At 40.5% G+C, this 11,469-nt stretch overlaps 3 protein-coding genes across 3 annotated transcripts; 1 reads left to right on the forward strand and 2 right to left on the reverse strand.

Annotated features, from left to right (window-relative positions):
* Nucleotides 1-2,538: 2,538 nt before the first annotated feature.
* On the reverse strand, nucleotides 2,539-5,674 carry LOC124190809. The gene is made up of 3 exons (XM_046583661.1): nucleotides 5,564-5,674; nucleotides 5,260-5,477; nucleotides 2,539-2,638 (listed from the first exon to the last, which is right to left on the reverse strand). The coding sequence occupies exons 1-3, from the start codon at nucleotides 5,672-5,674 to the stop codon at nucleotides 2,572-2,574; spliced, it is 396 nt and encodes a 131-aa protein (XP_046439617.1). The 3' UTR covers nucleotides 2,539-2,571.
* LOC124190808 (A disintegrin and metalloproteinase with thrombospondin motifs 18-like) lies at nucleotides 5,595-7,874 on the forward strand. The gene is made up of 11 exons (XM_046583660.1): nucleotides 5,595-5,734; nucleotides 5,797-5,968; nucleotides 6,043-6,089; nucleotides 6,152-6,379; nucleotides 6,447-6,705; nucleotides 6,773-6,914; nucleotides 6,983-7,029; nucleotides 7,103-7,184; nucleotides 7,257-7,419; nucleotides 7,492-7,587; nucleotides 7,661-7,874. The coding sequence occupies exons 2-11, from the start codon at nucleotides 5,863-5,865 to the stop codon at nucleotides 7,691-7,693; spliced, it is 1,203 nt and encodes a 400-aa protein (XP_046439616.1). The 5' UTR covers nucleotides 5,595-5,734; nucleotides 5,797-5,862; the 3' UTR covers nucleotides 7,694-7,874.
* A 2,122-nt stretch (nucleotides 7,875-9,996) lies between these two features.
* LOC124190815 (dual specificity protein phosphatase 3-like) lies at nucleotides 9,997-11,460 on the reverse strand. The gene is made up of 5 exons (XM_046583682.1): nucleotides 11,318-11,460; nucleotides 10,972-11,134; nucleotides 10,776-10,899; nucleotides 10,600-10,711; nucleotides 9,997-10,407 (listed from the first exon to the last, which is right to left on the reverse strand). The coding sequence occupies exons 1-5, from the start codon at nucleotides 11,458-11,460 to the stop codon at nucleotides 10,263-10,265; spliced, it is 687 nt and encodes a 228-aa protein (XP_046439638.1). The 3' UTR covers nucleotides 9,997-10,262.
* Nucleotides 11,461-11,469: the final 9 nt, after the last annotated feature.

The following is an 11,469-nucleotide window of genomic DNA, read 5'->3' on the forward strand; positions in this document are numbered from 1 at the left end:
AATCATTGTGGGACATGCTGTGGACGACATCTGCACGAAAATTCGTGTTGGTTTCTGAAATCAACGTTAAATAACTAAATTTCAGATAACGGCACGATCAATCAAATTAAAGTCTGAAGAATTCGCAAAGTGTGTCCGGTTTGTCTATGATAATTAACTACAAAATGTAAAAATTTCATTGGGAATTGCGGGAATTGTTTTGGCTTTTGAAAATCGGCAGCCTATGTCGGAAATATAGTGGCCAAATGATTTACTTTTACGATATATTCTACCTCATTATTAACCAAACACATACAAAATATGACTTTTTGATGAGTCTTGACGACATGTTAGTTTCAGTTATTCTTCCGTTTGTCTTGTTGCAGCCTCTTAACAAAAATAAGTAATGAAACGCCTGCACTACCGTATTGCGTTTGTTAATCACCGGCATCTCTCCTCATATAGCCTCGTTTATTTACTTTGGCAATAATAAAAGAATGAAAAGCCTGGCGGCCGTGTACTGTCAAGGGTTGGATTCATTACTTCTTGATTGACAGACACGGAAAGACTTTCCACCTCTACTCTCAGACTGGTGGCAACAACTTCCCAAGAGAGAGAAAAGTGCGGGCACAACGCTCCCGCGTTCTTTTGCGTCTAAATGGAACGTGCGTGCATCATAAGATAACTCTTCTCGGTACCTCTCTCATTCTCCTTTATCTTTCACTATTTGTGCCTCATTTTCCCTGACATATTTGCTGATACCCCCAAGAGCTTCAGAACGTGTATAAATAGCCAGAGAGCAAGAGCATTAGTAGGCGGTAATACATCGGCTTTATGAGGGGGTCGTACGAGTCAATTTGATGAGTAGAAAAGATTTGCAGCCTACCCGTATGAAGTAATAATACAATAAAGTTTTCACTCAGGCGATAACCCCCTTTCTTCCCCCAAAGCGTCATACTGCAGTCATACTGCATGAATAGCAGCGGATTGTTTTAAGCGATTCGCGGAAGAAAAATGCTGCACGGAAATTGCCAAACGTCGGTGAAAAATAGAAAGGCTTATTAACAGGAATTCAGCGTCGTATAGTCGTTAAGATAAAGGCTCCACCTTTTCAACCAAATACGACCAAAAAGAAGCCTATACATTCTTCATTCTTCGTCTATATGTTGACTGAGGAGAAGATGGCTTCTGCAAATCTAACCAGCCGTAAGTTAATACAACTTCAAAACTAACTACGGAATAAAATGTTGTTTTGGGTTAAATTTGTTTTGATTCTAATTTGAAACATGATTTAATCTAACATGATTTCAAATGAATTTTAATACGATCTGCATCGATTTTTCTGGCAGGAATAGTGGTGTAGATAAGTAGAGCAGTATTCATTCAAGCAGTCAAGCTAATAAAACCTGTAATCGAAAGGTGTTCTGCTGTTTATCCTGTGGAGAAGTTATGGCCTCTGCTGATCGAACCAGCGCCCGCTGGTTTCGCCAGTACAAAATTCTAGTAATGGCAAATGTCAATAATGAGCTGATGTTGAGTCCCGTGTCGACCTGTACCCCGGAATCAGCCAACCATTCAGACGCGCCCAACACAAAACCTGGAACTCTGGTCCAACGCAGACGAGAACATTTTCGCTTATTAATTTCCTTCTCTTTTGTCTCACAATACAATTCCCTTTTTTATAATTCTATATGAATAATATAAAATCAAAGTTTTGCTCTCATCGTGCCTGTGAGACCAAGTCAATTTGAATAAATCCCGATTACACGTAAATTGATTTCTCACGATAACACTGATTCATAATGTTAGTTATAGGAAACCGACGACGGCTGCCATCTATCGAATTTACGAGCAAGTGCTGGTGTAGCGCCAAGTTCGTCTAGGCTAGAAAATGTTCTGGTTGCACTTTGCTTCAAGTGTGGAAGGTTCAAATATTTTTGAATTTGATTGTTAACCCACAGACAAAGTTGTGAGTACAAAAATCTAAATTTGTAGTCGTTCTACCAATGATTAATTTAATAAATCCTAACCCTGACTGAGGTAACAAAAAACGATGAAAGAGAAAACAGTTCGGGTCTCATAGCTCAGGAAATCAAAGCAACCCAAAAGTCACAAAGGAAGAATAGAGACATTGTTTCCTACCTTTTAGCCTGGGAAATACAGCCAGGCATCCATCCCCAAGTGCTTCATCCATCCACCGAATAGTTGAATCCACCAGGAGGGAAAAAGGGTGTCCTCGTGAATACACCCACACCTCACATGGGAGTTCACAAGGACATTTTAAGAAAGGGGAAGAACTCGAACGACATCAGAAGATTCTCGAATCCGAAATGGGGTACTGTTTATCTAAACAAAAACAAAAATTTAGTTACGAAAAATATTGTCAGAAACAATATGTATTAAGAACAAGTTGAAAATGAGACAGCGGGTAAACCATAACTTTCAATTAAGATAAGAATAAAAGGTTCCCGTGTGACACATTGCATTCATGCAAGTAATGCATCATTAAAAATATCTAGCAGGTCACAAGTTAATAAGAATACTGAAAATCCTAATTACCCAAGCGATGAGGGCTTGTTGCTGGTGACAGGGTCAAGAACAGCACAAGCACAAATTAAATTTCTTGTTCCGTTTGTGATGGTTGACTGAGGCCTCAAACCTGCACAAAGAAGATGGTTACATATTAATAGTGTGAACAAACTGTACTCATATGCATCAACAAGTAGCTTATGTGATCAATGATAAGAAGCAATCTGAATTAACATTTAAAAAACTTGGATCAGGTTCTATTTTCTCTTTCATCTCTACATTCTCTTTGATCTCTTCTATTTTAAGCTCTGCCTCTCTCTCAATCTTTTTATAGTGGATACAGGCATATGTTCCCGAGATTCTCCCGAATTGTCGCATTGGGATAGGGCCTAATTAAGTAAATTCAGCCGACGACACAAAATTAAGGTCGTAGTTACACCACTTAGTTTTTGCTGCCAAATGAAAAGAAAATCCTCACGGTAGTGTGGCCATTAATAATATATGCTTCATTGTTCTTTTATGTATAAGAAGGAGCAGAGCAACTATATGTCCATATCGCAATACCAGAAAAATGTTAGAAGTTTCTTACGGATTGTAAAAAAAAAAAATACAAAAACAAAACTATGCCTGTTATCAAGTATGTCAAGTAATGCTTGCAAAGAGATAAAGTTAGGTCGATTTCAAATCGACCAAGATAAGATAAAGATGTAACAAAGCTACATTTTCAAATCGTACGATTATGATTATCGAAGTTATTATCTAGACACGAGTTGATTTTTAGTCGGTTCTGTTCAATTTCACGCTCTGAAGACCACACCCTTTAGTGAAACGTGAAGCTTTGTCGAGTGCATTTCGCAAATTAGCAGACAGTTCGTTTGTTAGCATGTTGTCTTTTGATCGCCATAAGGTTTTAGGAAAGGGAGTATACGGCACTGTTTATGAAGGTGTTTGGGGTGAAGTTAAAGTTGCAGTCAAACGAATTCTTTTGCGGGATGCCGCAATAAGCAATGAACAGGAAGAGAAGGCTCTGAAAATGTTGGATCATACCAATGTCATCAAATTATTTCACGTGGAGAACAACCAAGACTTAAAGTATTTTAATAACTAAACTAGCGTGGCCTTCAAAATTAATATATGGATAGTAAGATACAATTAAATCTTACGTGTTATGCGAAATACTGAAAAGAAAAAGTAAAAATCCTGTTGAACTTTCTTCAAAACGACTTAAAAAAAATACAAAATAGCACATGATTGTACAACTATGTGTTGACGTTGTTTTGACTTGTGGATGGAAAACTCGAAAACCCATACGAAACAATTGAATCGCATGCTGCGCTTTTTACTTGCCTGTTGGCGCAATAAATACAATTAAATGTCAGGCCAATAAAGTTTACAGCGAAAAATTGCGCAGAACGTTTTGTCAAATGCACTGCGCAGCAGAAGGCAAAATTGAGTTTACATGTGAGAGATGGTCACATGTTTGCTCCGTTCACATGCCCCGTCGAATGTCACGTGACGTCTGCCGATCACCGATTCCATTATGACATTATGGTCATGCAAACTGCCTATTCCGACAGTGGTTATTTTCGTCAATCATGCCTACACGACGACAATTTGTTCCAGGCCACCAGCCACTGCTGTTTTTAACTTACATTCACACGAAAAAATTCCATTTAGATCTTTTATCGCTGAAAAGAAACAAAACAAGCTGAATTTCTCGAATGCAAAATGGACTGAATTGGAAAAGGCAGTGTAAAAAAGATTTTCATTCCGCATACAACGCTTTTCAGTCTGATTCATAAGAAATCAAATCACAATAAAAATGAAATTCGAAACTTTTCGGCGAATTTTCCGAAACATTTTCAAATTAACCGCGATAGAAATTTGAAAACGGGATTAGACGATCGCTAGCAGCAACAGAGTTGCAGACATACGAAAAAAAAAAAACAGCTGATGCTAAGTATTCCGGTATTCGTATAGAAACCGAATAAAAGCTGGGCAAATATGTTCGTTTGTATCACACCGTCATGATTAAGGTTGCCACTGTCTATCACTTGTTATTCTGTCCCGTTCCGACAGAACAGCACAGGTGTTTTGTTGCGCAGGTGTTTGAGTTCGTGTCAATTAACCCAGAACCAAATTTAACTAAAAATATAGAGTAATTTACTCCACAAAAATTGAACCGTTAATTGAAACGTAAATTCTTATTGGCTAAAGCATTGAGAACCAATTCTTAAAGGCTAAATTGCAAAATAATCGGAAGTTGAATAGCGTTTGAATCGAAAGCTATATTGTCCGTTTTTATGCAATGCCGAACTATAGACTATAGATGAAGTGATCAACGAGTAATCTTGAATATCAGCGCGTTCACAAAATTGCAAAAAATTCACGTTAATCACTTCCTCTATAAAACTTTAGATTAAATGTCAAACCAAAAACGAGCGAATTTTAGATTCAAAACAATTTGTAAAGGTAGCTTTGCAGACATATATTTGAGTTGTGCGCATCCAAAACAACTGCAACAGCTGTGAATACACTAGATTATATCTAGCACGTACACCCTTTCAAAGGCGAAATATTCTACATTAATCGATGCCAGTTCGCTTTTTACATCACAACTGTTTGAGAGCAGCTAATAACTATGCGGTGGATTCTGTTCTTGTCTGCCATCGGTTTGGCATCCGCTAGAGTGCTTCCACAGCCCTCAGAGGTAAATCGACTATTAACTGAGGGAATGACAATTTCACTTACTTTTCTGTATTAGTTGTTGCGCACTTTGCACACGTTGATGAATGTCGACGAGTTGGGACGGACATTCGGCGTGGACAATTCGTCACAAGTCGATGAGTACGAGGTCGTCTACATCCGCCGGCATCGAAGTTTCGTGCCCGAAGATCCTCTTCAACAGAACGCCAGTCCCAAAACGAAGCGGAGTGGCCCTCGTGAAAATCACGCCCATTATTCTTTCGCTGCCAACGGAAAGTATGAAACAATTAGTTAATAGAAATTAATGTTGAATGGGTTTTCAGTCGATTCATTTCATAGGAACTACAACCTCAAAGTGCGACCGAATAACTTTCTCATGGCGCCGCGTATGAAGACGGTGGTGAGGAGCAGCGGAGAGCAGGTCAAAGAGATTGAGGAGGAACATCGTCGAGAATGTCATTTCCTCAACATCGATGGCGGAATAGTTGCGGCTCTCAGTCACTGCACTAAAAATGACATTGTAAAAATTTGTAATTAAAAAAACAACGGAATAGTTAAGAACTAATGGAAATATTTGAGTAGCGCGGTTACGTGATCGATGGAGAGAGATATTTGTAGATTCTACCGATTCCTGTGCGACTTCGTCAGATGCTCCGTTCGATTCCTGAAAACGACAACTCGATTGTTGGGGCCCACATTCTCCGTTCCGTCGATCCATACGAACGCCTAAGAGCTCACCAGGTTGAACTCCAAAGTAATTCTAAATGGCTCAATGTTGTCAAATGTTAATAAAATTATTATGTATACCTTTCTCACATTAAAAATTAGAGCTTCGTTCTCAAATGAAACCAGACATTCCTCAAGAAACAATGCCGGTAAGAGTCAGTTGCTGTCAATTTAAATAGTAGTTTTCCTTATTTGATTTGTTTTCACACAGATGGAAGTTAATCTGATTGATAAACAGATCGCCATTGGCGACAAATCTAAAACCATCTCCGATGCAAAGGGAAATTCCAGGAATGACAACAAGGACAGAACTGCGCCGAACAAAATCATCGAACTAGGAATCTTTGTTGATTACATGGCAGTGGGTCTGTTTATGCCGTATTTAGGAGTCAAAGAATATGGGAAACTTCGTGAACTGATTCTTACCTTTGTCAATGCGGTTAGTAATGAATTAAAAGTTAAAACCAATTTTGGAGAAAATGACCAAAGTTGTTTTAATGGTAAAGATGCAAGCGCTGTACCATCTGCCTAGTCTGGGCCAACGAATCGACTTCACAATCGTCTACATGGAATTTCACGAAAAGGCACCAATTCATTTGATCAGCAGTGGAGATCGAGGAAAACTTCTCGATTCCTTCTGCTCTTTTCAGACGAAATTAAACAAACCGTCCGACAGCGATGCCGAACATTGGGATATGGCACTTCTTTTATCTGGTCTTGATTTCTATGCAGTTGAGGGCGGCAAAAATAATTACGTCACAATGGGTATTCAACAAAATTACATTTAAAAAAATTACCTTGGGCAAATTAATTATTTTTTTTTTCTCTTTAGGTTTGTCCACTGTCACTGGCGTTTGCACTAACATTTACAACTGTGTCATCGGAGAGTTCGGTGTCACGAATCAGCAGGGCCAACCGTATCCTTCCACCGGATTCACTTCGGTTTACGTAATGGCACATGAAATTGGCCACAAGTGAGTTAAAAATTTGAATCCTGTAATTAAACAAGTGATGGGGTTAATACTAAATTTTGATTTTCCAGTTTGGGTATGAGCCACGACAGCTCTGGAAACAACTGCACTACAGAAGGTTGATTATTACAAACAAAATTAAACTAAATTTTAAAATTTTCTACCACTATACTTGCGTAATTTTCTTGTAGGATTTATCATGAGTCCATCTCGCGGTGTAGTAGGAGAGGCTACCTGGTCTACCTGCAGTGCAGCAGCACTTGCCAAAGTCACGTAAATGACATTTTCAAAGATAGTCGATTTTCGATAATAACTCTTTTACTATTCCAATCGTGTCCAAAATAGGGAAACTTGCATGAACGATCTGCCTACTGCCAACTACCCCGATTATAACGACGACAAATACGGAGATAGACCCGGCCAGTCGTGGCCGGCCGATGAGCAATGTCGCCTACTCTTGCGGGATCCAGCCGCTTTTGCTTACTTCGCCACTAGCGCCGATATTGCCGTAAACCAACAATTCAAATTATTTCACGGCTAATTCAATTCGTTCAATGTCGTCATTTTTACTACTTTTCAGGCGTCTTGCAACTCGCTGAAATGTAAAACACCAAACCGCGATGGCTTCTTTACTTCTGGTCCAGCTCTCCCCGGAACCGATTGCGGTAGTTCAATGGTAAAGCTTTTGGGGGTTTTGAAATTTTTATTTTTGGCGCGCATTTAATTTTTCTTTGATTTTTAAAATCAAGTGGTGTGATGGAGCAATTTGCGTTCCGAAATGACAAAAAAAAATTCAGCGATTAAAATGTCTCCCGTTTAGATGTCGGGTTAATTCAATTTACTTGAATGGGGATTGTGGTTCGGGAATATTTACAATTCAATAAATTTCACTTTGGTCTTTTCACTTATATTTTTATGATGGAAGGCAAAATTGAATAAACATCAAACGTATACAACTTAAAATACCGAATCCTAATGCTAAATGATTTCGTGCGTCTAGACAAAAGTGGCCGAAGGGTTAGAAAGTTTGCAGCCGAGCCCCAAAGCGAATCGTTTGGCGAACTAACACAACTTTGTTTAAACAAAACGGGCCCGACCCGAGTCCTAGTCTACTTTTTTTTTAATCCACGGGCCCTCAAGGCCAAACCAGACAACAATTTCAGTCCGATTTACCCGTTGAATGTCGGCCCAGAACTTTAACGACTCTGTCCGCGATATTTTTTATTCCGGCAGACCCCCCGTCGACTTGATAGAAAACATCGGCGAGTTGGACTATCATTAGCCCAACGGACAAGGATAGTCGCTTAATGTGATCAATATTTCGCTGTATAGCGTGGCGGGTGGTGGTGGTGGCCAGGGAAATACACACACAACAACTCTAAATATAAATCGTAGTAGTACAGTAGTAGTCGTAGTAGTAAATAATAGTTGAAACGTGCCGCCGGCAGCTCTTTTTGCACAAATAAGTCCCGTCGACATTTATATGCGTCCCGGGCCACTGTTGACTCACGGAAGGCCATCACGACTCGCTGTGCCGCCGCCCAGTATGACGTTGGTTCGTGAAAATAATAACGATGTTCCTATACTGCGTGCGCCATTCTTTCCACGTGTATTATTAACAATAAAAGGCGCAGGGTATAGTGCCGGACCGGAGTGTGTAACGGCATATAGAAGAAGGTGCTGGATTTTTCGTACACAATAGAGCCACCAACTCACGACTGGCCCTCTTTGAAAAAAATCTTAATTGACTAACAAAATGATGATCTAACTTAAACTCCGCCGCCCACCGATCCTTCAAAAAAGAACTCCGCTGGATAAATTTATAACGACACACAGCACCTCCCCCCCACCTTTACCTCGGCGGAAGAAAAGTTTGCTGGATCGATGGGTTGTCGCAAAGGTGATGTCGTCGTTGTCGTGAAACGATCTGGTGGGGCCAGCGACAACTTGCTGCCCGTCTCTACTGCGTCGCTCTGGCACGATCCGTCCACTTTTGGAACGACTCCGCCAGTTTTATGGACAACGTCGTAAAATGTTATGTCGCTACATTGATACTTTAGCGGCATCATCAGAGGCGACACACAATGTTCTACGAAAATCACATGAAAGAATTACCATTTTTATTCTTTTGAAAAATCCCCGCGAAATTTAAAATTCAAATAAAATAGTTAACCGCTATAAGTTCAAAGTTTTTGAATTGATGATGGTAGTAAAGAAACTGGTTTTTCTGCTGATACCCATGATTGATGTAATTTAAAACTCGGGAAATTATAGAGTGTGGATATGGCGGCAATGAGTAATTGATGCGATCGCGTGATAACGCGTACAACACAAAATGAAGAGCCGGGGAATCTCTCGCGGGGAGTCAAACCTTTTAAAATCCCCCGTGGTGAATCCTCCGGCGGGATTTCGATTATTCGCTCACGCTATATTCTTGTTACATCAAATCATTTTTTTTTTTTTTTTTTTCCCACTTTTGCACTTTGCCAAGGGCGAAATAGTATATAGGGGCGTATAGTTAACCACGTCTATACCATCACCAAACTTGTGAAAAAACTGTTTTCCATCGACTTTTGTTTTGTTTCGTCTCTTCTAGCTGATGCTATGGGGAATAATGGCGGGTTTGCCTGACTCACGGTCGCATGTTCATCTTGGCATAAAACATTATTTAAAAAATAAAATAGATGCAGAGAGGCAACAGAAGAAGAAGAAAAGTCCCAGAGTCCCTCGAGGTCGTCTTACCCTACAGAGAGAAAAAATAAACAAAAACTATTGTTTTCTTTACAGCTGAGACGACGACGATTGAAATGACGTTCTTCGTAAAGTTTGGTAACGTAAAGCCACGTGACATTCGATAGCCAACAACAAAAGAGACGGTCTTCTTTTTGAAAAACAAACTTATACAATGTACGAGTTGAACACGAGCTCTTTCACGGTCTTGTAAGTCTTTTGGGTTTGAGCAAAAATCAAAGTAATTAAGTATACTAGCGGCCTAACTTCATTTGACTAGATTGTCTTGAGAGTTTGCCGGTTATTTCCGGGTGTAAAAGATGGTGGTGAGAAGGGGGGACCAGCAGACCAGCTGTTATACGACATCAACGGCTTGATTGTATTGGCCCATAAAAACGTGAGTGTGTTACAGTTACAAAGACAATAGGAAGCAGCAAAGTTGTAAAAAGAGGAAGGAAATGTCGAAGAGAGAGAACCCCGGAACAAAACATCAAAAACGACGATGATGGATTTCAGTGAAAAACTCACGAAAATTCACATTACGTTGACATACACGAACGACAACAAAAAACCCAAAATTTGTTTCAGATTGTTTTGTTGGTATCAGAAATGTTTTTTTTTTCAAAGGACAGCGACCGAGGTGTTGCCGTTTCTAGCGGCGGCCACCAGATCGGCTCTGGCCCGCCTCCTCTCGCCCAGCAGGGTCTCATTGAGGTCGCACAACTGCTGCATGAAGCCGGCGTTGGGACGGATCGAGCGTCGCGACCTGACAACAATTTCCAGCCGACACACACAACACACAAGAGAAAATAAAGAGAGAGAAAAAAAACATTTTAGCCGAGGCTCAATAGCTATTTTCAGATTGCCCCCAAGGCCTCCCCCCCAAATCTTACGACGGTAGGACCAAAGTTAAAAATTCCTTTTAGATTTTTAAAAGAAAAAGAAGAAATGAACGAACCTGATGACTCTGATGGCTTCCTGGGCCGTCATCCCGCGTTTGATCATGAGGAAAGCGGCGACGATGGTAGCGCTGCGAGAAATTCCCGCGTGACAGTGAACCAACACGATGCCTAGTACCAAACAAAATCGATTATGTCATCGACAAATTTAAAAAATTGAATGATTGTCAATCACCTCCGGATCGAAGGGCTTCGTCAATGAAACAGGCCGCCTCGTAAAAGTATCGCGACAAATTGAAGGTGATGGTGTCGTAGGCCGGAATGCCCAGGAATTCCATCCCGACGTGCCTGTAATAGGCCTGGTCCAATCATAAAACAAATTTATGAAATTTTCAAAATTAACAGTTAAAATTTTAGATCAAAATTGGCACCTCGGAAGTGCGGACAAATCCGCCGACGGCGCCCCAGTCCTGCCATTTGGAATGTTTCAAAGTGTCGGACGGCGGGTACATGGAGATGGTGGGTGCCTGGGCCACGTTAACGACGTGAGTCACGCCGAGTTGGTTCAATTTGTAAGTGGATAACGCCGTCGGACTATAGAGTATAGACGCAACAAAAACCATTCAGAAAAGGAGAAATAGTCACCGCATCACTTGGGTTAGTGGCCATTACGTCATATCACAATGCACTTAACGGAATAAGAGAGGAATGAAATTGTTGTTGTTGCCAAAAGAAGAAGAAACGGTACACAAAATATAATAAAATGGAAAAACTCACGCATCACCGAGTAGAACTCCCGGATAGACTTCGTTGGCCGGATCGGCTGGCAGCACGAATCCCGTCATGCCGTCGGCGATTTCCTGCAGCTCGCCGACGCTGCACGACGGTAGGAAATGCGAACGCCAACTGGTCGACGGCATATTTTTCTT

Source organism: Daphnia pulex, chromosome 3, assembly GCF_021134715.1.
Source record: "Daphnia pulex isolate KAP4 chromosome 3, ASM2113471v1".
Classification (NCBI taxonomy): Eukaryota; Metazoa; Arthropoda; class Branchiopoda; order Diplostraca; family Daphniidae; genus Daphnia; species Daphnia pulex.